General features: G+C 41.5%; 1 protein-coding gene across 3 annotated transcripts in view; it reads right to left on the reverse strand.

The window, feature by feature from the left end:
* The window catches only part of LEF1 (lymphoid enhancer binding factor 1), a gene marked incomplete at both ends in the record, with an annotated part of 116,400 nt that overhangs the window by 13,531 nt on the left and 77,715 nt on the right, over nt 1-25,154 (reverse strand). Inside the window, 8 exons of one of the 3 annotated variants that reach the window (XM_082653721.1) lie at nt 757-797; nt 1,458-1,506; nt 7,556-7,663; nt 13,200-13,362; nt 14,350-14,472; nt 16,559-16,642; nt 18,261-18,351; nt 24,981-25,113. In XM_082653721.1, coding sequence (XP_082509847.1) covers nt 763-797; nt 1,458-1,506; nt 7,556-7,663; nt 13,200-13,362; nt 14,350-14,472; nt 16,559-16,642; nt 18,261-18,351; nt 24,981-25,113 — 786 coding nt within the window. The remainder of the gene's footprint in view (nt 1-756; nt 798-1,457; nt 1,507-7,555; nt 7,664-13,199; nt 13,363-14,349; nt 14,473-16,558; nt 16,643-18,260; nt 18,352-24,980; nt 25,114-25,154) is intronic. The other 2 variants (XM_082653720.1, XM_082653722.1) reach the window with 2 other exon arrangements.

The raw sequence follows: 25,154 nt of genomic DNA on the forward strand, positions 1-25,154 counted from the left end.
CAAAGGGAGCGCCTCTGAGAAGAACTTTCACAGTGTAGACACACCGTGAACTCAAAGCCTAGCAAAGACTGAGGCAATTTACAAAGCCAGGTTCCCGCCAGGGATGGTGGTCAAGTGGTCAAAAGTCAAATAACTGCAATAAAAAGAAATGAGATAAATATCACCTATAAAGATGAGAGTGAGATCTAGCAATGGTTACCAATAAAGAACTTGATAGAATACAGTTAGTAAGTCCCCATGCCATATTTTTAAATAACAGATAAAACGAAGCATCCCTCTCTTTCTCACTGGAAACAAATACATTACTTTTTAAGCCTCTGTATATCATCTCAACTGAGAAAAAGTCTCTATACCACAAAACCTTCCAGGTCCTGGGCCAGCCTGAGCTCCTCCAACGCAGCCCTGGGTTTGCAGAGTAAGATGGCATTTTGCCGGGTTTCGTTACTTGTTTGTTTCTGAAGCAGGCAGATTTGCCACTGGTCAGTAAGGAATGGCTGACAAGAGTTAGGGGAAAGAGAACAGAGAAAGATTAAAGGGGCAAAAAGGGGAAGAAGAGAAGAGAGAGACACATACTATATTGCAAATCCACAGCCGGTATAAAAACCATCAGATGTTTTAAAGCACTGATTTGATTTTGGTGGCCTTTCCTCTTTAAAGGAGCAATGCTGAATGGCATCAGTACAAGCAAGAAGATTCACAAGCAAGTGCCTCTGTTTATAACTAATGTCAGCAGTAGGACCAGAGAGTCGTTCTTACCATGTTTCAGATGTAGGCAGCTGTCATTCTTGGACCTGTACCTGCAGAAAATTGTGTCTTTAACAAATTTTTACTGAAGAGGTTTTTGTACATTCCCAATACGTAGTAGCTACAATATAATGTGGACCTGTTTGCTTTATTTTTTATGGTTCTTATGCCAGCCAGTCTTATTTGTGCCGTACAAGTAGAGGCCTTATCTTTTATGAAAGAAAAGGGGAAATAAACTGGACCTCACTGATGGATGCCTTGAATTAACGTACACGAAAGATAAACCCTATCATCATGTTTTATATTTCTAAATAACCCCAAACCATAGAAAGGATTCTCAAGGGGATATAAGGTAGCATATCAGAGAGTCATCATAAAAAACTGTATTGTAAGGAGTTTTGCAAATAGAAGAACAGAAGTGTTAGAGAACACAGACAACAAAAGCAAAAACAAAACCTTAAAAACAACCACAGTTAGCAACCAGGAATCCAGGTGACAGGGTTTGCAAGAGCTTTTTAGGTGTACCTTCACACAGTCACATTTAAAAGAAAGGTCTTTCAAACATTTTGAAAGCATCTCAGGAAGAAAAGCAGAGTTCAAGAATCATATGTTATAGCTGAAGAAGAAAGCAGCGTGTAGAAAGACGCAGACTACTCTTTAAAAGGTGCTTGTCAGAAGCACGAGAATTGGCTGGAAAGTCACATGGTGCCTACCTGATGTAGATTCCTGTAGTTTCTCTCTCTTCCTCTTCTTTTTCTTACCCTGGAAGAAGACAGGCACATGTTCATGTTATAGACTGTACTGTGAACACACGGATGAACGTGATACAAAAGGACCAGCAGGTGGTCAACCAAGAGATCAAGATGCCTCATTTTCTCTCTCTCTTTACCATCTGTGCCTAGAAACAGGGCAAGAGAAAGAAATTCTTATCTGTGACCTCTGTCTCTATAGCTTCGCATTTAATGTCATCAGGACTGTACTGACGTAAGCAGTGGTCATACACACACACACACACACACACACACAGAGGAGGATGATGTCCTAGGGCTGTGGCCACAGACCCCTCCGCCCCCCGCCCACCTTCAAGGAACGCCCGCTTAATAAGGAGACCCTCCTTTCACTGCTAAGCACCACACTTAGGACCCACTTCTGGTAGTGTCGATGACAAATCTTCCTCACTGTGAATTCCACCATCTAATTAAAAATCCACAATGTTAACTGAGGCCCCCTCAGCTCCCACGGCACAGACAAGATGTAACTGAAGACAGTAGTAGAAGGGTAAGATAGAACCTGAGAAAACTTAGAAGGTAATTTTAAAGACTGATTTATGGCAGTTAAGGACCTGCTTCCTAAAACAAACACAATAACGTGAATATGCTTGCAATTTAAAATACATTTCAAAATCATCTTAATCACAAATTTATAATTTTAGGTCCCTCTGATAGTAGTTTAATTTTCTATTTTTCTTCATAATTACTTTCCCCTCAAAAAATAATTGTAATAGGGCATAGACACAGCATATATTTGATTTCTATGAATAGTAAATGACCAACCTAGATTAGGATGGTCTTTTCAAATAAGTGTCATAGGACACATATCACATCCAGTATCTCTATCTTATGTCTGCTGTAATAATCACATTCACAAAAAATAAAACCATAAGATTATATTGAGTATATTGTGTGAATATATAAAAGTCTCTACTTTTATGCACCTCAAGATAGTTTTTCTTCATGTCACATGACCTGACCACTGAGGCTTTATATCTTTGGAAAGCTGACTGAAACTATCCTCACAAACACTAAGGCAAACAACAGATATTAGTGACCTGGGGAAATGGTATATCAAAAATAATGGAGTCTTCTTTCAGAAGATTAAGGTGCTCCAGGAGGAGGGGCATCTGCTATCTCCCTTTCAAATGCAACGACTGTGGTTTCCAGAAGGTGCAATAAGGTCGTTTCCTGTGTCTGGAGCCTTCTTCCTCACCGTCTCCTAACTCCCATTTGCCCTTTAAGACTCACCTCAGGTGTCATCTTGTCCAGGACCCTTCTCTCCCCCCACCGCCCCCCAACGTCAGCCCCAGGCAGAGCTCACCACCATAACGTAACTCCACACAGGTGTCATAAGGGGCTGTGGCCCTGGACCCCTCAGCCACATGGCTATCGGCTCACACGAGCACCGCCCGAGTCTCAGCACATCTCTGCCACCCAGCACATGCCTAGCACGTGCCTAGAACACGCGACCGTGCCCTGACATGTCGGACTGATGTTGCTTTGTGAAATAACCTGTACTATATCCTAGGTATACATCAGTGCTTCAGAGAACTTACATTTATGGTAGACAAAAGGACCTAAGGAGTTTGAATGTATTCATGTCAGCTTAACACAAAAAATTCATGTGTAGTAAACACATATAAAATTTTCATTAAAATCATATATAGTACTTGGGTTTTAAGCACCACATTTAAAAGCTCTAATAATATAAATAATACACCTAAGAAAATATGTGCACTGATTTATGAAAACCAGTTATAAAAAATGAAAGTTATAAAAACAAACTGAAGTTATAAAATCTACAATGCCATAGAGTAGGACAACTTGATATTAAATCATTGAGATATATATTTAATATGATTGCAGTGAGCATCAGGATATCATTCTGACAATGAAATGCTAAGATATAGGGCATGCATCTTATTTAGACTGTACTCCTGTACTCTTATTTTAAGAATACTGTAATATCTTTAGCTAAAGTGATACCACGTGACTGACTTCTGTTTGCCTTAGTAATTAATAGGCTTATTTTGACTGTTATAAACATTTTAAGTAACAAAGCTGGGCTTCCCCTTCATTCAAAGAGATCCTAAAATCAAGTTACGCAAACAATTTCCTTTAAAAGTTGCGCAGAGGAAAATCTTTAAAGGTAAATTCACATAACACCGGTTTTCTTTAAAACTACTCTCTTCCCGTCTCTCCACATGGAGAAAAGGGGAGAGAGCAAGAGGGAGAGAACGTGTGTTTCTTTTATCTCTTTTTAAAAGTGGAAACTCACTCCTTAAGGATCAGAAACAGAAACTTCACTCAAAGACATGATATCATTCATATATGTGGAATCTAAAATACAACACACATAAATTAGGAGTTTGGGATTAACAATATACACACTACTCATATATAAAATAGATAAGCAACAAGGACCTACTGTATAGCACAAGGAACTCTACTCAGTACTGTGCAATAACCTATATGGGAAAAGAATCTGAAAAAGAATAGATATATGTATATGCATAAGTGAATCACTTTGCTGTACACCTGAAACTAACACAACATTGTAAATCAACTATACTCCAATATAAAACAAAAATGAATAAATAAATAAAAAGAAGGGTGAGTTTGAAAAAATACAACACAAATGAACATATATCTATGAAACGGAAACAGACTCACAGACGTAGACAACAGACTTTTGGTTGCCAAGGGGGAGGGGGCGATGGGGAAGGGATGGACTGGGAGTTTGGGATGAGCAGATACAAACTATTATATATAGGATGGATAGACAACAAGGTCCTACTGTATAGCACAGGGAACCATATTCAGTATCCTGTGATAAACCATAATGGAAAAGAATATGAAAAATAATATATATATATGTATAACTGAATCACTTTGCTGTACAGCAGAAATTAACACTGTAAGTCAACTATACTTCAAAAAAAAAAAAAAAAAGAGAGACAGTCAACACACAACACTAAATCTATGCAAAGTCACAGCACAGCAAAGCTCTCCCAGAGGTCAATGAAGGAAGGCCACTCTTCCCTATAAGGCCAACCACATCCAAAAGAGATCCAGGACGGGGTTAGAGGAGGACACTTCTGAAACCCTTTAGGTGGGGGACTGATCTTCCCACTTAAAGGGCATCACGAAGGCTCTATCCAGAAAATACTAATTACGGCCCAGAGGATGGAAGCCCAGTTCAGGGAGAAAAGTCTTCAACTAAAGCAGACTTCCTAAAAAGGTCCCGGAAGACTGAGCTGGTCCACCTGGAGGAGGAGAGAAATGGCATAGACTGTGAAGTCTGGGGGACCTGGGTGTCCCCTGTAGCTTAGCCACTACATGGCCCTGGACCAATTGCCTAACCTCCTGACAATTTAACTTCCCTCATCTGTAAAATACAATAATACTGTTGATGCCACAGGATTATTAGAAGGACTAGAAAGTAACACAAAAAGCATTTAAGACAGTTCTTGACCATTGGCATATAGTATTGCGCCGGCCAAAAAGTTCATTAGGGTTTTTCCATAGCATCTTACAGTACAACCCAAACGAACTTTTTGGCCAACCCAAGTAGTTATTTACAACAATCAAGACAACAGTTCAGGAGAGATGATGAAGCTGCTGCTCCCAAGTCACGAAAGGAGGACTCTTACTTCCTGTGTCATAGTTGTATCCAATGTTCAAGCTCCAAACCCTGACCAGTAGTGACTTGGCCACACACTGGCCACACACTGATTTACATATTGATTCATGGCTTCACCCTCGCCCTATTTTTTTTAATTAATTTATTTATTTATTTAACATCTTTATTGGAGCATAATTGCTTTACAATGGTGTGTTTCTGCTGTATAACAAAGTGAATCAGCTATATGCATACATATATCCCCATATCCCCTCCCTCTTGCATCTCCCTCCTGCCCTCCCAATCCCACCCTCTAGGTGGTCACACAGCACCGAGCTGATCTCCCTGTGCTATGCGGCTGCTTCCCACTAGCTATCTATTTTACGTTTGGTAGTGTACATATGTCCCTGCCACTCTCTCACTTCGTCCCAGCTTACCCTTCCCCCTCCCCGTGTCCTCAAGTCCATTCTCTACATTTGTGTCTTTATTCCTGTCCTGCCCCTAGGTTCTTCAGAACCATTTTTTTTTTTTAGGTTCCATATATACGTGTTAGCATACGGTATTTGTTTTTCTCTTTCTGACTTACTTCACTCTGTGTGACAGTCTCTAGGTCCATCCACCTCACTACAAATAACTCAATTTCGTTTCTTTTTATGGCGAGTAATATTCCATTGTATACATGTACCACATCTTCTTTATCCATTCATCTGTCCATGGACACTTAGGTTGCTTCCATCTCCTGGCTATTGTAAATAGAGCTGTAATGAACATTTTGGTACATGACTCTTTTTGAATGATGGTTTTCTCAGGGTATATGCCCAGTAGTGGGATTGCTGGGCCGTATGGTAGCTCTGTTTCTAGTTTTTTAAGGAACCTCCATACTGTTCTCCATAGTGCCTCGCCCTTTTAAAAAAGGACAATTCCATTTAATGTGAAGTCTGTCCTAGCGGGCACTCTGAATGCTCGTCTCACAAGAAACATGAAAATGATCTTCAAATTTTTAAATTAAGAGCTTAAGTAATCAAAATCATTCCCCTCTATAAAATATGATACAACTAATATCACTTATAACAGTCTTTCTCAGTAGTTTTTGCTGTATCAAGACTACATGAGTAAGGTATTCAAACTCTGAAGTAATAAAATAATTGGCAATATAAATGAGGTATTTATAAATGAGGTATTCCCAATGAAATTAGTACAGCTTAAAAATATAATACCTACTCCATCTGAATAAAATATATAATAGGCATCAGGGTACGTTAATATGAAACGAACAAAAAAATGTTTTTTTTACCCGGTTTTAATTAGTCTGTGCAAAACAGTCACTGGAATATATTGTTTGTAAGAAGGGTAAAATAACACAATCCATTTTGGAAAGAAATCTGACAATATATATCAAGAGGCTTTAAAATATTTATAATCTGTACTCAGCAATTTCACTAGCGTTTCACTACAATTTCACTACTGTGAGTCTATCCTGTAGAAATAAGTCCTAAAAACTGTTACGCACAATCCACTGCAGGATAATTTCCAATTATTAACAAAAAAATAGCCAATGTCTAAAAAGCAGGGAAAAAATGGTTAAGTAAATTGTGACATTCACTCAGTGAAATACTGTATACCTGTTAAAAGTGATATACAGAAACGCTATGCCGTAACAGAAAAACGCTTATTATAGATAAGAGCAAGCAGCATGATACAAAGGCGTATGTAATACACAGCCACCCACCCACACATATCCAAGTAAAAGGTAAAAAGCTACGCACAACACACCGCTGTACAAAGCAATTATACTCCAATAAAGATGTTAAAAAAAAAAAAAAGATATGCACAGAAAAAATACTGGAAGGTAGTGTAACTAGTTATTACTAATGCTGCCTTCACATGATGAGATTATATGCTTTAAAAAAAATCTTTTTCAGGCTTCCCTGGTGGCGCAGTGGTTGAGAGCCCGCCTGCCGATGCAGGGGACACGGGTTCGTGCCCCGGTCCGGGAAGATCCCACATGCCGCGGAGCGGCTGGGCCCGTAAGCCATGGCCACTGGGCCTGTGCGTCCGGAGCCTATGCTCCGCACCGGGAGCGGCCACAACAGTGAGAGGCCCGAGTACCACACACACAAAAAAAAAACCAAAACAAAACAAAAAAAATCTTTTTCACCAACATTTTAATGATAAGGTTTTCTTCGATTTAAAAAATTTTACTTAAAAATTTCATTAGCATATAGCCAAAAAAAAGTGACAGCACAAAGCTTTCAGACTGGAATATATCCATGAAATCTTTATTATAAAGTTCATTAACTTTCAAAAATAGAGAACGGTGCCAGCATTAGCTACACTCTACAACACATTTCCTTCACGAGAGCAACACAGAGGGAGAACGAATGAGAGGAGAGAGCCGTGTGCATAAAGTGCTTACATAATTGTCTCTTGCAGACCAGCCTGGATAGAGCTGCATATGTAGCTGTCTTTCCTTCCGCGCTAATTCATAATATTTAGCCTGCTCTTCACGAGAGAGGGCATGCCACTGAAAAAGAAGGGGGAAGGGGGAAAAAATCAAGTGAAAGCAAAACAGCGACAGTATTGTATGTTTCATATTTCAGACACTGAAGAATGAAAACATTAAGCATTTAAACTTCGATTTATTTTTAAATGGCAGAAGACCACGTGTCGCAGAAATCCATCTAGAGTTCGGTGGCTGGAGTGAGACTCAAACTCTGATTTCTCTATTCTGTTCTCACGTGACATGAAACCTGTCAAAGTATCCAAAGTGAAATGGCCTGTCACCCAGCCTTTCTCTTCTCCAATACAAATTAAAGAGAACATTCACTGGTGAACCTCAACACCCACCTTAGCCCTTTTTCATAGTTTGCAGCACATTCTGACATCTGAGCCCAAGCACCATTTATTTATGCAAAATGAAGTAATTTCCACAGATATATCCTCACCTCCCATGCACTCTCCCACTCTGTCATGTGAGGAATCTGAAACCTTCATCATATGATCCTGTCCATAAAGCAAGACATCAAAAGTCAGTCTGTCTCAGTCTCTTCACCCTCCCCTCACACTTATTTAAACACTAATTGTCCACAGGGAGAATACAGATAACGCTATGTAATCAAACATGCACACTTTATGGCTGTGTTTTTTAGCTTCCTTCGGATGGAAAACAAGGAACCTGACTAAGTTTATTTTGCCATCTAGACTTTGAGACCGTAGGATCTAATCTGGGGAACGTAGCAGCTGACACCCTGCAAAATTTCCACTTCCCTTTAGGTAACATATATTTATTTATCATACAGAGCAGAAGAGTTTATGCAGGCAAGGTGCTGTTTGGGATTTTTAGCAGCCTGTACCGGCACTTTGTGTGTGTTTGCACACAACTTACCCCAGGCCCCCACGGAGCAGTTTCCAAGTTGGTCCCCCTACTTCCCAAATGCCAGGATCTGTTGCCAGAACATCCCAGGAGAACTGGCTGCACTTTGGGGAACCCACTGGCTGGAGGTGACGGCACAGAGGCGGTGGACCCGACGCCACACCACTGCGCAGCTACATACACGTGCACATGCACGCGCACACGCTCTGTGTGAGCCTGGCTCCCAGTCCAGGGCTCCCAGCTCTAGGGTGTGTCGCTTCCCATTTTGCTAACTTCCCCTTAAAGGCTGGGCGATTCTTTCTCATTCACCTCTACCCTGCATATTGATTTTAATTACCCTGTTCTTGTTTTTTTAAATGATAAGACAAAAAGAAAAGAAAGGTGTGACTGGATTGGGGCAAAGGAAAGAGGAGTGAGGGAGAGAGGCTGGTGAGCGAGAAAAGGCTGCCCTCCAGGACAGCGATCCAGTGGTTAGGATGCAGCCCCTAGAGCATGGCAGGGATGCTCTCCTCAAGAAAACGAACACCTCCTGCTCTTGCCTGTTAGAAGAACAAGAACCTGATCTCAAGGAGAGCACTAAAGCACCTTCGGCCTCCTTCCACCCTCCTGTCCAGAGGCTGTGGGGCTTACAGGCAAGGCAACCAATTCCATTTCCTTTGAAAAGCCCCCTGAAGGCCAGGGCCTCTGTGCTGGATAGAGCAGATGATTTCATTTTTAATTGCTTTATACGTGCGAAGTGTAAAGGTAAGATGCGTGACCCACAGCGGGACTTGGCCTGAGTCTAAAGGCAAATCAGATAATATGCTTTTCTTTTTTAAAAAAAAGGGCGGAGGGGGGAGAGGAGATGGGGAGGTGGCAGGAAACAACAACAACAACAAAAAACCCCAAACACCTGGGGAAAGTTACCTGCGACACAAGTCTTTGTACTAACAGAGTAATCACAATTAGTTAAGCGGAGCCTAAGGAGGCAGGTCTGGGGAGCAGTGGAAGTTTAGGCAGGAAAAGTCACACTGCCTCTGTCAACTGACAGCTTTTCTAAACCTGAGGTACTGACCTAGAGACCTTCACAGGGAGAAAAAGCCGAACTGGGCACAGCGGAAAAGATCGGCCTACACTTTTTTTTTAAAAAAGACTGACCATTAGTGTTTAGACAGTTCTGGTGCTAACATGATCAACGAGAGGCAAAGTGTTATCAAAAAGGAACAACAACAAAAAAAGAGACTAAGAGAAAAAAGGTAAGGATAGAAGTCTTACTTTGTACATCTGTTTATTCATTTGATAAATAATCTCTCTCATCCTACTGCAGTATGTCAGTATAAAGATATCTTTTTTATAAATATAATTGTTTGTAAATATATTTTATAGTATAAAAAAGCTTAAATAATTTAAAGTATAATTTTATGTAATTTATGGCAGCTTTATAACTTGCTGAGAAAATCTGGCATTGCAAATAGAACTTATCTCCCAAATACGTATGGAGGTTGGGTCTTCTACCCAAAACAAGCAGTTAATGAACAAGCATGAATTTTTCAGTTACAGCAGGAAACTTAGGTTGACAAGACCCCAGCGAACAAAACAGCAAAGTTCAAGGAGAAAAAAAAGCAGACCACAGACTAAACTGTTTACTTGCTTACCTCAGATTGCTTTTAGTTCCTTGATATTATTTCGAATTCACAAACGAAACATCATTTACCAGAGTAAAACAGTAGGTGAAACTATGTATTAAAGTTTTGCACTGAAAACAAGAATAAAGTCTGATGCAGACAAGAAAGATGATCTTTCTTTACAGGAATTTCTGAAACACAATTGACCAGAAATGCTTTTCCATCTCTTCTGCTTACTGAAAGATTCACCAAGTTTTTGGGAAAATACCCATTTAATTTGAAGAGACATTCTGACAATAAATATGCAATAAGTGGACTTCCTTTAGTAGCCTGGAAGGTCTGAAAACGAAAGGCTTATTTTAAAGTAGTATTTGTGTTATTATTATTCAGAATACGAAGTAGAAAACTTTGATGCATTCATATGAACGAACATTTCTATGCTAGAAATACAGTAGAAGTGAATAAAAATCAGAAGATCAAATGTTCTAGGATGAATTTCAGGCCCACTATTAAGAATTCTAATTATCCCAATGTAAAACTTCATGATTTTAAAGCTGGGAACTTTAAAGAACTAGCAAGGACTACCCTGCCAGAGGCGGAGTTATGAAAGGATAGAAAACCTGATCTTAATCAAAGATCTCAGAGATCTATAAATAGAAACAGGTGTCCAAATTAAAACCAGAGAGAGACCTTAAATGAGAGCCATCCTTTAGGACACATGCTCTGATCTGGGGATTGTTAAGGGAGCTGAGAAAGTAGCAACTGTTGGAAACGTGCATTAAAAAGAGGAAGCATACATTCATATATTCTCAACTCTATAGAGCAGGAAAATAATTCCCACTGGAGGACCATGGACCTTTAACTCAAAAAAGAAACAACAAACAAAAAATCTAAGAGTTTTACACAAGCGGAAATAAGAACCCGTCTTTTCCTCTGATTTCTTCTTTTAAAGGGTCAGGGAAAATCGTCATCAGCCTTTAAGCTTTCAAGGAGGAATTCTTCAAAAAATGATGGGAATCACTCATCTGCTATGATCTGGCTTTGGAAATCATTGTAATTATTGTTATTAAGTGTTTAAGAAGCCACAGGGAGATAGAGTACTGTACACAGGGCACCGAAAGAGCTATAATCTACCACTGCATCCCACCCCTGAAACCCTGGTGTCTTGCAGATTGGAAATTGCTGCATTTTTATGCTCTCCAACAGGAATCGATAATACAAGAACGCCTGCTTTCCTCCATCTGCTTCCTCACGTGGACTGGTAATCTCCTAAATGTTTTCTGTTATGAATGCTGAAATGTATTAGGTTTGTAACAAACATGACAAAAATTATCAACAACAGCTAAAACATGATCTCTAGGTCTCACAAAGGTTGTCAAGACCCTCCTTCTCCTGAATGTTCATTTGCAAATCATGAATTTCTTGAGAGGTTGCAAAAACAAATACACAGGGTCATATTTTAAGAAGCTACCGGGACTTCCCTGGTGGCTCAGTGGTCAAGAATCCACCTGGCAACACAGGAGACACGGGTTCGAGCCCAGATCCGGGAAGATCCTACGTGCCCCAGCACGAGCAACTAAGCCCGTGCACCACAGCTAAAGAGCCTGCGCTCTAGAGCCCATGAGCCACAACTACTGAGCCCTCGTGCCACAACTACTGAAGCCCAGGCGCCTAGAGCCCGTGCTCCGCAACAAGAGAAGCCACTGCAATGAGAAGCCCCGCGCACCGCAACGAAGAGTAGCCCCTGCTCGCCACAACTGGAGAAAGCCCGCACGCAGCAATGAAGACCCAACGCAGCCAAAAATAAATAAATGAAAAAAAAAAAGCTACCACACATATATGAAGAGCATCAACAAGTTAAGATGAAGCATTTCTAAAATTACAGTGTAATTACAGAAAAATGCAATTTGAATTAGAAAAATTCAAATGTTCTCCACCACCCATCAGATACCCAACTAAACCCATTTCAATCCTGAGAAAAGTACTGGGAAGGACTTGACTAGCCTCTGGGCTGGTGGCTGGACAAAGAAATCTAAGAGTGTCTGTCCTAGCTGTAAGTCCAGTTCCTGGTACATGACAGGTGCTCAGAAAAATATCTTCGCATGGGTGAAAGAAGCAACAACAAAAAGAGAGGCAGTCGAGAAACCTGGCCCATGTACACGTTAAGATTCAGAGAGCAATTTTCTAGAAAGACTTCTCAGGCCTGTGCCACTTCTTCCATTTAAAGCTTCGAGGTGGAACGATCTGCTTATGTCTTGCAAGGTGCAGCCGACGACATGTGCTTGACAGGGTTCACCCAGAAGCGTGGCTGGTCCCGCAGGCCTTTCTGTAGCCCCCTGGGTGGGCTAAGTGGTTTCCTGCTTCAGAGTGTGCACGCACATGCACGCAACGCACGCACACGCAACACACGCAACGCACGCACACACGCACTCGCACACGCACGCAACGCACGCACACACACGCAACACACGCACACGCACTCGGACACACACACACACACACACACACACACACACACACACAGCTTCACCTCATCCCGTTCATCACATGGCTAACCCCAGGCAGCTCTCAGGCCTCAACTACGTTCTCAGTGGGCCCTTCCCCAGCCACCCTGTGGTTCTTTCTCAGATCCTTGCTCTTCATACAATATTTATCACAATTTTAATTATATATATACTGGGTAATTATTCGTCTAATATCTGTATCCTGTCACAAAACTTCAAGCTCTACGAGGGCAAGCACTACATCTATATTATTCAGCAATAATTATCTAATGCCTACCACAGTGCCTGGTACCTAAAAGACACTCAAGATATATTTGTTTAAAGAATGATAATAGGACAAACAGTTATGATTTTCAGGAAGTTTTCTATGTGCCAGGTACCATCTCAGTTGCTTACAAGGCACTGTATCATTTACTCCTCCTAAAGGCTGTCGTGCTCTCTCTGTTACTCCCCGAATGGCGGTGGCTGGTGACTATACAATGATTCTATGACTACCTGGCATGTAAGTGCATTCGGGCAGATGTTACTGAAGAGGTTCCGTGGTTACCGTGAACATCTGCAGACCATCCCACTACTTACCCTTCTGCCTAGAATCTGGTTGATAGCGGCACTTTCCTTTAGGGTGCACTCCGCTACGACATTCGCTCTCATTTCTTTCATGTATAACATAAAGGCATTCAGAGGCTTCTTGATGTGAGGTCTCTTGGGCTCCTGCTCCTTCCTCTGTTCATGCTGAGGCTTCCTAAAGGGCGGGGGTGGGGAAGAGGTGAGCCCAGTAAGGAAGACATGGCAGGAGAGAAGCAGAGCATCTGCTTTCACCACAAGTCCAGCTCAGGCTGGGACCACCCTCTGGGCTCTCTGTAAGCCCCCAGAACACCATCAGCTTAGAAGAGCACCTCATCAACTCCTTGTGGATAAGGATCCACCCCAACATGGAAATGGGCTTGTGAAGATGTTCCATCTAAGCTTTTAGATGCTCCTTGGTCACCTCGGGAAAAGCTGAACATACAGTGCGGGGGGTCAGTCCTCCTCCAGAACTGAGGTTCTTAACTTTTTTGGGGTCAACGGCCCCTCTGAGAAGCTAATGAAACCTTAGACTCTCTCCCCCAAACACACGCACACTGGTTTTGCCCGTATTTGCAGGGTTTTTATGGACGATCACGTGCTCCCTGCCACCCCATCCATCCTCCCATCCCCGTACAAACCCTAGATTAAGAAACTCAATTACTAATCTCTTCGGACAATCTAGCCCTGCTGTAACAGCCTGGGATGACCCTGGCCCGACAGGAAATCCTGGGCTTGGTTTGCCCCTTTTTCTTGAATTCTGTGCTCTTGAAGCCTTGATGCAGGGCGACTGCCTTTCTAGAAGGAAATGCACTGAACCCTCCAATCTACTTCGCTCCCGTGCTCCTCAAGAATCGGAACCCAATTAAAGCCTTGGAGTAAATGGCTAAACCGCTCAAGTTACTCAGTCGCTATGCTCTGAAGGTCACCCCCCTTTGGTGAGTTTCCCTGGATCTTTTGAGGTCTGTGCTCCTCTTCAATCTCAGACCCAGAACCAGAGCAGTGAGAATCAAGCTTTTGAGGACAGAGCTTCTGAGGCGGGGCTACACTGATTTCCGTAATAACAGACAGGGGGCAGATTCAACAGCAGCGAAAGAGAAGAAACTGTGTGGTTTAAGTCCTTAGTACCATAAGGCACGCGCGGGTGAAGACGGGGCACACTTACACGTGCATTAGGTCGCTGTCAGTGTGCGGGTGTTCCTGTTTGACCTGAGGCGTTACGATAGCTGGATGTGGGATGCCAGTTGTGTGGGGACCGGGAGGACCAGGAATCATGTGATGAGAAAACCTAAAAGAAGGAAAGACAAGAAAACAAAATGTACCGCTGTAGCGAAAGCTAGACAGAATTTCCAAACAACCCACTGACTGCTATTGGCTGACAGTGAAAACACACCTTCACACGCAGAAGTATTAACTCTAAGTTAGAGCAGGCTGATGATTAATTTCTTTCCTTTCTGTATTCAGGTGGAAAATATTTATAATTACGTGCCACCTCACAGATTTTTTTTCAAGCTAATGGTACAATCTGGCATTTCTCCTGGGAGGGCTCTAGGCCATAGGATTTAAAAAAAAAAAAAAAAAAAAGTGAGTCACTTTTCTTGCAAAGCAGTTTTCAGAGAAGAATTTCAAGAACAATTACTGGAAATATAACACTATATTAAGATTTAGCTTTTTAAATGATTAAAAAATTGAAAGACATCACATTTTCAATTCTCTGTCTACATTCCTAAGCAAACCTTCACATTAAGAGTCTTCTTCTCCTGTTGGCTTTTTTCCTAATACTAGGAGAGAACAATTGAGAAGACAGGGGACAGGAAGATTTGTTCAGTCCCCAATTTAATAAGGTCACCATCAACATCACCCCAAATAATTTTCTACACATAAAGAAAGTAGTGTTTGAGAGATCTGGCCTAATGGAAAACCGATAACAAAATTAAGGGGAAGGATTTAATTAAAGGGAAGGATACAGTTCTGCTTCGAGGTAAAAACTACGTATGCTAAAATGAAGGCTTTTTCCCAGAGTATACTTGTAGAGCATTAAACAAATCTTAAAATATCCAACTACCATCCAACACAAAGGAGGGAAACTGCCATGCAAGAAAAATAAAACAAATGAAGACAGTACTTTCAACAAGCTCTTTGGATAAATTTGGATACGCTTTAGAAATTTTTGTTTTTCAAGCTCTTTTAAAGTCAACAATTTAATTCAACAAAAACAACTTTCTCAGGTCTTTTCATCGCCGCCTGTACAGTTAATTCCTTCTTCTGGGAAGGAAAGAAGGGACTCTGCTTGGATATGTAATATTTCAGAAACAAATTTTTAAAAATTAAGGAGGCATGGGAAAAATACAAACATTTGATCAAATCATCATGCTCTGCTAACTGTACCATTTGCAAAAATACATGATGCTGGTCATTTGCCCGTGAGAAAATCCCGTCGTCACACAATTCTTACAATGTTAAAAAAAAGTGTACAGAGAGATTTGGGGGGAAGGATAATAATTTCATCCTCTCGCAATCAGCTAGATTTACAACCTACTGAAAAAATAACGTTTCTTAAAAAGCTGAAATTCGCCACAGAAAACTGCGAATTTCCTACCGATGTAAAAAGTAAAGATTCACAACCAGTTACTAACCCAACAGTTTGACTTCTAGCATGTTAATGCTAGCTCCCTTGAAAAAGCCACATTGAACACGCAGATGACACACCACAAATGTGTGTGTACATCAAAGCACAGGGCACAGAAGCCATCCTTTCCAGAGGCAAAAGCATTACACACAGCGGTGTGGCACAGCAGACCTCACAGAGCTTCGCTTGCACCAACGTGTCCACACGGGGCCTGATTCACACACTAGGACACGCAGCCCCGTATAGCCTGACAGCCTGTGAGCACCGTCCCTTCTCTTCCGACGGCCTTGGTCCCGAAGGCTCTAGACTGGGCGTTTTCAAACACTGGCACGTGAAACTGCTACAACTTTCCTCATAGAGAGCAAATTAGAAAACTCAGATCAAACCAGTCTCTATTCTCCCCCCCGACCCCACCCCCATCATATTTTGAATCGAACAAGCTCTTCTGATAATGTCCCCTCTGGGGACGTTTCCCGTCCCACAGTCAGGTGGCAGCGAAGTCTTCTGGAGGGAGACGCGGGTTCCCAGGGCGGCCGAGTCCATCCCCCTGGTGGGCGTGGCTGGCGCTGCTGGGGAAGGACCCTCCGGGACGCCTAGTGTGGGAGCCAGGCACCCTGCGCAGACAGACGCGCGGGCCCGAGCCGTGCACCCGCCCGGCCAGGACCGAGAGGCAAGCAGAGGCGCGCGAGCTGCAAGCGCAGGAAGGGCAGCCTGTCCTGGAGCGCCCGGTTCCACCTCCACCTACCTGGACATGGAAGTGTCGACTGACAGGGAGGATGGGTAGGGTTGCCTGAAGCCTCCCGTGACGGGATATACAGGCTGACCTTGCCTGAGGTCACAGAAGAAAGGAACCCATCAATGACAAAGCATGACTTACCAACCAGCAGTAAGAGTTTCAGGAGGGGAGGAACTCAACCAGAATTTGGGGGGAGTGTTACCAGGGCATTGCTTCAGTCACCCGGCTCCTTCCCTTCCTGGACACCCTCCGCCCAACCAAAGCATCGTCTGCCTTGAAGGAAATCTCCCACCGCAGTCCGTGAACGACCTGTCGTCTATCCCTTCCCCTCTCCCATCCCCACGAATGCTCTGAACAACAGGTAAACAATGTTTTTACTGAATATAACAGAACCTGAGAATGGTGAGATACTCCTTTTAGGTTAGTAGATTCTTTATCAGAATCTTTGAGCATTTCAGGGAAGGGAAGAAAGAAGGAAATAAAAGTTTATATAAAAATGAACAAAGTTTTTAAAACGCTGCACTCCCCCCCCCTTATATATCCATGCTACAGGGAAGAAATAAAAGATCGATTCATCGGAGTTATTTTCTCTCTCCTCTGAGAATTCCATCTCTCCCTCTGCTTTTCCTACATCTCACACTTTGCATTTACACGGTCTTTATTTCCAGATGCCACTGATGCAACTCGGCCCAGGATTATTGCCCCTGAGTAGCTAAGTTCAGAGAGAATAATTGATGGAGCTTTGAAAATATCTGCATAATCAATTAAATTCAGACAGAGTTATTGACTGAGAGATTTAATGCAAAGAGAAGAGAGAAAGCTGGAATTTCCATGGCAGGATGAGCCTCCTTATGAAGAAGAGATAATCTAAGGATGTCAAGGTAGGGAAACTGGGGCCTTGACGTGGGAGCTGTGGGGACTGAGAGCCAGATGAAGAAAGGAGAGAAAATATCTGCTGAAGTTGCCGCGCTCTGTCCATGGAGTGAGCGGTGGGGAGAGGAGAGGAAGGGAAGTGGGAACAGGGAAAGCCTCACGCTAACAATAAAATGACAAAAACAGGCTACATCACATGCAGTGATTCTTTCTTCCCTAAATACATTTCTTTTCCTTTACCTTTACAATTAAAAAAATTTGAAAGGAATGTTACGGATTTTTCAGAAATAACAAAATAGACAGCATTTGGATTCTGAAAAGAGAAGTCCAAACATCAGTTTTTCACGCCTCTGAACCCAAACTGGTGCTTATTTTATTAAAATTCAAAAGATGCTTTTGCACTTGCATTTCTCCCTAGTTATCTGTCATTTATCTCACTTGCCCATTTATAAGCAAAGATCGATATTCAATACATCTAAGGTTATGTTTCAAAAATATAAGTTGTTCATAAAGAACTAGAAAAGAAAAATCCACACTGAACACTTTGTACAGGCATAGCAAATGCCCAAAGCCACAGATTGAATCCATAAAACTATAAGCTTCAAAGCAAATGCTACACAGCCATTTTCTACACATATTAGCAAACGAATTCAATCCATTTCAAAGTCTGTATGTTTTTTAATCTTTTAAATTGAAATGAAATAAAGTTAGCACCTTGCTTGTTGATGTGAAGTTTCTTCAACTCCAGTGTTATCATTCATAAAGCTAATTTCCATGAATGGGAAGTAGAAGAACACGTGTTCAAACGCCTGGCTAAATGTTGCAGGAAGGATCTTACCAGCCAAGAGGTGGGGTAATCTGCCCAACACCACCCGGAGACAGGGGATAGAAGGTAGGGATCTCGGGAGCTGGAGGATGTCTGGACATGCCTATTAAAAAGAACAACAGAGAGGTAGAGTTTTCAGATTCATAGGACATTCGACTTTAAGAGAAATAGAAAGGCAAGCAAATGCGTGATGTCATTAATACTTAAGCTCTAGAATGAAAGAGTATTTATTTTTCAGATCCATTTAACAGAAGTCAGTTTGTTAACTTTTCTCAAGATTTCAGCATCTGAGAAAACAGGCAGTAAGGTAGTACATCTTGAGGAGCTCCTGAAAGAGTAAATATGCTGCTAGTAAAACAGGCATCAAAATAAGACTTTAAAATTATTTAGTTTGCCCTCATTATAATATCACTTTGGTCAGGAGAATGGTAGACAATTGTTTTTGTGTAGAATGGAAAATGACAGCCCTTTATAAGTAGAAGGCCTGCCATGGTGTTCAAGGATTAGGTAAATTGCTACTTTCAGATTTTCACTGGCTCCCTTATGGACACATAGATTTGGGAAATGTGATACCTCAGAGGATCAAAGATTAATTAGAAATCATCTTCAGCCCCATAATGGTCGTACTTGATATGATTCATTTGGTCTCTGCCACTTCAGCTCCAGCTAAGCTCTTCATCAAGTTGAGTCCTCTGGGCTCCAAGGTCAAGCTGTTCTGGATTAGTTGTATTCCACAGAAAATGAGAGTGCCACCAAATTGTTTCTTGAGCTCACACTCCCTGGAGCACACTGCCCTATAACTGTAAAAACCACCTGAAGCGGCTTCCCTGGTGGCGCAGTGGTTGAGAGTCCGCCTGCCGATGCAGGGGACATGGGTTCGTGCCCCGGTTCGGGAAGATCCCACATGCCGCGGAGCGGCTGGACCCGTGAGCCATGGCCGCTGAGCCTGCGCGTCCGGAGCCTGTGCTCCGCAACGGGAGAGGCCATAACAGTGAGAGGCCCGCGTACCGCAATAAAAAAAAAATTTAAAAAAAAACACCTGAAGATTGTACCTAATCCTAGTCCCAGATGACACCTCTTTGTTTATATCTTACCTTGGGTACAGAAAAGAAGGGCTAAGACGCACACATAAAAATGCAAAATAAAAACTTAGATTTAGATTTGGGGGAAAGTGCTTCGGAACAGAAAAGAGCCACATGAGTTTCTTTACATATCTAATCTGGCTTTAAAAGGCCATTACCACGTGCAAAGACACATTCCCAGGTTTAACACCCAGCATATGCATTCAGTGGCTGTAATTATCTTAGCCGGTATGCAAATTAGGTGAGTATACAGAAGATGCCCTTTAAGTATGCTGCTTTTTTTTTACTATTTAAAATGTTTATGAATTTCATTTGGATCTTAAAAGATACTGAAGGCCTTGAGCATATGGGAATGGCTTAAGAAGTGTCGCCTTCAAAGTGGATGTTAATTTGACTTTGAAGTTAGGACACACTCTTTCTCAACTCTCAGAGAAAGGTCTTTAATCTTTCTCTTAACAGAGAGTTTACAGGAGATCATCTGAGGTTTTACTGTTTTTAAAAGAATAGTCTAAAATCTCCTTTTTTGATCTCTTATCACTTTCAAATTTAATGAGTATTCTTTTAATTCCTTTATATCATCAATTCACCAGGAGCACTGCGTACAATGGGACCCAGGGCATTCTGCGGATCCACTCTCTCCCACTGAAGCAGAACCACTGGCAGCTGGTTTTTGGAAGCTGGAAGTTCACCTTAGCAGAGTTACCATCAAATCTCCCTTTTTTTAAAAGCGAGAAATACTGCTTCTTTTGGTCACAGTAGACCCCAAGTTTCATACTCTGGGATTTTTTTTCTTGGGTCTGGGGAGGTAGGGGCAGCAGGGGTGCCTACAGTGGTGATTCTTGACGTATCAGAATCACAGGGAAGTTTCTCCAACACGCTGCCTCCCTCACTCTGACACTCTGATACCTCTCCAAGCCTCAGGTTCTGCAGGGGGGCTGCTCCGTTTTGAAAAGAAAAACCAGGCCAACTCAGAAGAACTTGGAAAACTTTGCGGAAATTTGAACTTGAAAATCGTAATTAGAGATGGAATTGTCTGAATTGTCTCCTTTAATCCCTTTGTTGGAGAGGTGAAGTGACGGTTCAGGTACCTAAAAAATGCGATTTGTCCTGGGATCTTATCTCTGGGATGCAGAGAAGTAGCCTGCTTTCAATCTCATGTCTCTAAGCAGACAAGCTTGAAAGCTTGCTCTCCACTCTAGTCCATGTTCTGAGTACACTGAGAAGGCTGAACCAGTGATTCTGTGTGGGAGTAATCTGACAGAACAAAAAATACAAACTAGCTGCATTTGGTTTCACTGCTTAAGAAGAAAGGCGGGAACTACCATTTACTTAGCACCTGCTACATGCTAGTTCCTACGCTGGGTATTTAATTTGACTCTTCCTATTAAAAGTCTACTCATATTTCAGATACCTCTCTCTCATGGAATATTCTCTAACTTTTATTGCTCTGAGAAATCTTTCTTCTTTGAATTTACAACATTTCATTTGTACTTTTAACATGGGACTTAAGATAGTCTTCACTTGGCTTTATAGTGAGGTTGTACAAATGATTTCCTGCCTGAGCCTCGTACACTGCTTGGAAAAAAAGAGACCGTGTTTTCCCCATCTGTGCATCAAACTATGGCTGTCTCCGGACGAGGCTCTGAATATACTTCTGAGTGACTAAACAAATGAACAGGTGAAATAAATGGACCCATTCCCCATGCTGGGTCAGTACGATAACCGTTTTGCACGTAGGTACATGATGTGGCTTAGGTCATTACATGAGTAGAAGAAAGTGGATCTGTGTTTTCTAAATAGCTTATTGTTGTTTTAAGATCCCGTTTCCAAAGATTCCTAGAAGTGTGCGCCTCTCTACCGACTCCTGCGGTACTTTAGACACATTTCACGTCATTCATTTAATGAGTATTTATTGAACACTTAACTATACTCTGGAGGCTCCATGCAGTATATCCTTAAAAAAATTTTAAACTTTTATAAATAACTTTTATAAACACAGCCAAAATGATTCTGGTGTCAGACTGCATGGATACAGTCATTCTGCCACTCACTAGCTATACGGTCTTGAGGAAGTTATTTAATTATTATTCTGTAAAATCAGAATGAAAATGAAATAAATGTTGTTGTGAGGAATAAATGCATTCGTATGTAATACTGAGAAGCGCTTGGTATATAGTATAAGCACTATGTTGAGTGTTTGTTGTTATTTATAAGGATACAAAACATATAAACAGGTACATAAACCCAGTATTTCTTAAAAGCTCTTTCAACATTTTTATCAGACACAATGAGTGGAACAAAATGAGGGGTATTAGCTTCCCTTGCTTTTCCTACAACTAACTACACCTACACACCTGCACCCCGCACCCTATCCCAAAACACATACTGAGGGAAACGTAAAACCTAATACGCTTCCTAATAGGAAATTAACCTAAAGTTATTTTCCTACAAATGAGAATGGGTTCTGCTGACAAGCAGTTTATATTTATCGGATAATTCCATCTAGGGTTAGAGTAGGAACACGATATTCTTTTTTTTGGATTTGGGGGGGATAGAGCTAGCCAGCTTCCCAAGGAACTTTGAAATCAGCAACTCAGTACCACCTTTTGGTGGTACCAAAAGGCAGGCAGAAGGAGAGAAAAGAGAGTAAATGCAAGAGATCCAGTAAGCCTTAGACTTTTTTTTCCCTTATACTTATTTTTTGGTGATCAAGGTACCCAAATATAATGATATGAACTCAAAATCATGTAAATTAGTACTTTTTAAAAAATTAGTTCTTTTTAAACCAAGGTTTTATATCCCCCTAACTACACGGTGATGAGGTACATGAAGTCCACGACAAAAAAAGTAATTAAAAACAGGATTTTTATATTAAAACAAATGTAGACTGTGTATGGAGTAGAATGCAAAAATCACACGAATTTTTAGGACAAAATACTTCAAAGAAACTGCAAGCAGACAATTTCTGTTCATGCCCACTAGTCCCTTCTCTAGTTCTAAAAAGTTTGTTTAAAATAAAAAAGTTTGAGGAGTAATGATATAAAGTACAATTAGCAAGGTAGGGTAGCCGTAAGATATGGAAACAGAAGAGAAAGTGTAATTGTAATTGGTAGCTAGTCAGAAAATTGTCTGTTTCAAAAATCTGAACTCTCCTAGGGACTTCCCTGGTGGTCCAGTGGGTAAGACTCCGCGCTGCCAATGCAGGGGGCCCAGGTTCCACCTCTGGTTGGGGAACTAGATCCCGCACGCATCCCGCAACTAAAGCCTGGCGCAGCCAAAATAAATAAATAAATATTTGTATAAACCAAAACAAAACAAAAAATTGAACTCTCCTAGAATTCCTGAAAGAACAACTTCTGAACCATCATGTGTTACTCCTTTAAAAATTTTTATAATGTTATTCTGTTAAACAAGTCCGTTTCAAAGTGCTCAGAACAGGGACTGGGATATAGTAAGTACTATGTAATTGTTAAGTAGATAAACGGTTTAAAACTAAATAAAACATGCTGTTGGATTATTTTTGCTAATAGCTTGTTCGGGGCTTTTATATCTATCTTTAACTGTCACCCGCATCTTTATGGTCCTCAGAGGCCAAGGTCATATTCATCATATGGTCCCCCTTGGCCACGGCCAAGGTCATATTGGTCATATGGTCCCCCTTGGCCACGGCCAAGGTCATATTGGTCATATGGTCCCCCTTGGCCACGGCCAAGGTCATATTCGTCATATGGTCCCCCTTGGCCACGGCCAAGGTCATATTCTTGAGCTTCCCTCTCAAACTCAGCCTTCTTCCTAAGATGCCTATTTTAATTCCCTTTCTCACTACATATTCACAGACCTGTCTCTGATGTTTCTTATTCTTTGGAGGTCCTTGACAAAAGGAAATAGAGGAGAGGAAGGACTGGAAATGAGGAATAAAACAGAGACAAACCCAGAAACATCGGCCTTGATGATTTCTGCCTTCTCTAAGTAAAGGTACCTGGGCTCCACTCAAGCGAAGTCCAACAGTAACTAAGTCCTCAAACAGTCGTCTTTTTAATAAAGGTGGGAAATGAACATGATACATATTTAACCTAGAAGTGTTCACAGCAGTGGGAAAAACACCCAGCCTCTGAACTCCACTTTTTTTTTTACATACTTACTATATTTTGTTGTTCACTATCGATCAAAGATAGGCCTGGACACACGGGTGAAGTGCTGGAGGTGGCACGTTTGACCCTATATACATTCTCTGCCTTCATGTGGCTTTACAGGACCCTTTATTTTGAATGTCTAAAGAGCCCGTTGAGGTCCAAGTATGTATGTACGTGGGAAGAATAAGGGCTATGCTGTGAACAAACTCCCCCTCAAAGTCTGCTCTAAGCTGACATGACCAGAAGGCTTGGGGAACCCGAGCTTTGTGTCTGACAACGAACCCACACACACACCCATCAGGTTAGAAAACAGGTGTCTTGATTTTTCAGACTGCTTATGATGTGTGTTTCTCTGTAAATGATACAGAAGCAGAACTTGGTAATAATGTAGAGAAGCAAAATAAGACTCATGTTGCTTGACTTTAGACAGAGATGGTTTTGTATTTTAATTATATTTATATCTAAATTGGTGCTGGGAAACAACAAAGAGAGGAGAAAACACAACAGGGATATAAAGACCAAAAGAAATCACAAAAGGCTCAAAAAGGTAACATTTGAGGGAAAAACAATCTCCCACTTTGTCCCTTTTCTACCTTTTTTTTTTTTAACACAATCATCAACACCTAGTACATGCTAAAATAAACAAATACGGCAGGGGGCACTGAGGACTGAATTTGTAATATATTTTCACAACATATTGGTTTACACTGTGATCATAGATCATCAGAGCTGTCACTTTGAAATGACCCTTCAATATTTTTGTTCTGTTTTCTTTTTTTTTAATCCTGAAAAGAAAAGAAGCCAACAACAAATTCTTGTATGCTTATTAGATGTGGCACACATATACAATGGAATATTACTCAGCCATAAAAAGAAACGAAATTGAGCTATTTGTAATGAGGTGGATAGACCTAGAGTCTGTCATACAGAGTGAAGTAAGTCAGAAAGAGAAAGACAAATACCGTATGCTAACACATATATATGGAATTTAAGAAAAAAAAATGTCATGAAGGACCTAGGGGTAAGACAGGAATAAAGACACAGACCTACTAGAGAATGGACTTGAGGATATGGGGAGGGGGAAGGGTGAGCTGTGACAAAGCGAGAGAGAGGCATGGACATATATACACTACCAAACGTAAGGTAGATAGCTAGTGGGAAGCAGCCGCATAGCACAGGGAGATCAGCTCGGTGCTTTGTGACCACCTGGAGGGGTGGGATAGGGAGGGTGGGAGGGAGGGAGATGCAAGAGGGAGGAGATATGGGGATATATGTATATGTATAACTGATTCACTTTGTTATAAAGCAGAAACTAACACACCATTGTAAAGCAATTATACTCCCATAAAGATGAAAAAAAAAAGAAATTGCTATCAAATAAATTCCTCTCATCTCCTACAAATGTATTATGACCCACCCAGTGACATGTGCGGAGGCACTTGTGAGGTCGCTCAGACTGATGAGATGAGGCTCCTTGCTTATCCAAAGCGGCCTGGGGAGGGAGGCAGGGCTCTCACCTTGTTTGGAGCTGACATCCGACGGGATGTGTGACGGGTGTGATCCTGGAGAAAAGTGCTCGTCGCTGTAAGTGATGAGGGGGGTGAGAGGATGGACTGCGTGGGACGGCTGCACCACGGGCACTTTATTTGACTGCAAAGTAACCACAAGGACAGCCGTTAATATGGACGCCC

The sequence above is a fragment of the Grampus griseus genome, assembly GCF_964374135.1.
Source record: "Grampus griseus genome assembly, chromosome: 4".
NCBI classification, from domain to species: domain Eukaryota; kingdom Metazoa; phylum Chordata; class Mammalia; order Artiodactyla; family Delphinidae; genus Grampus; species Grampus griseus.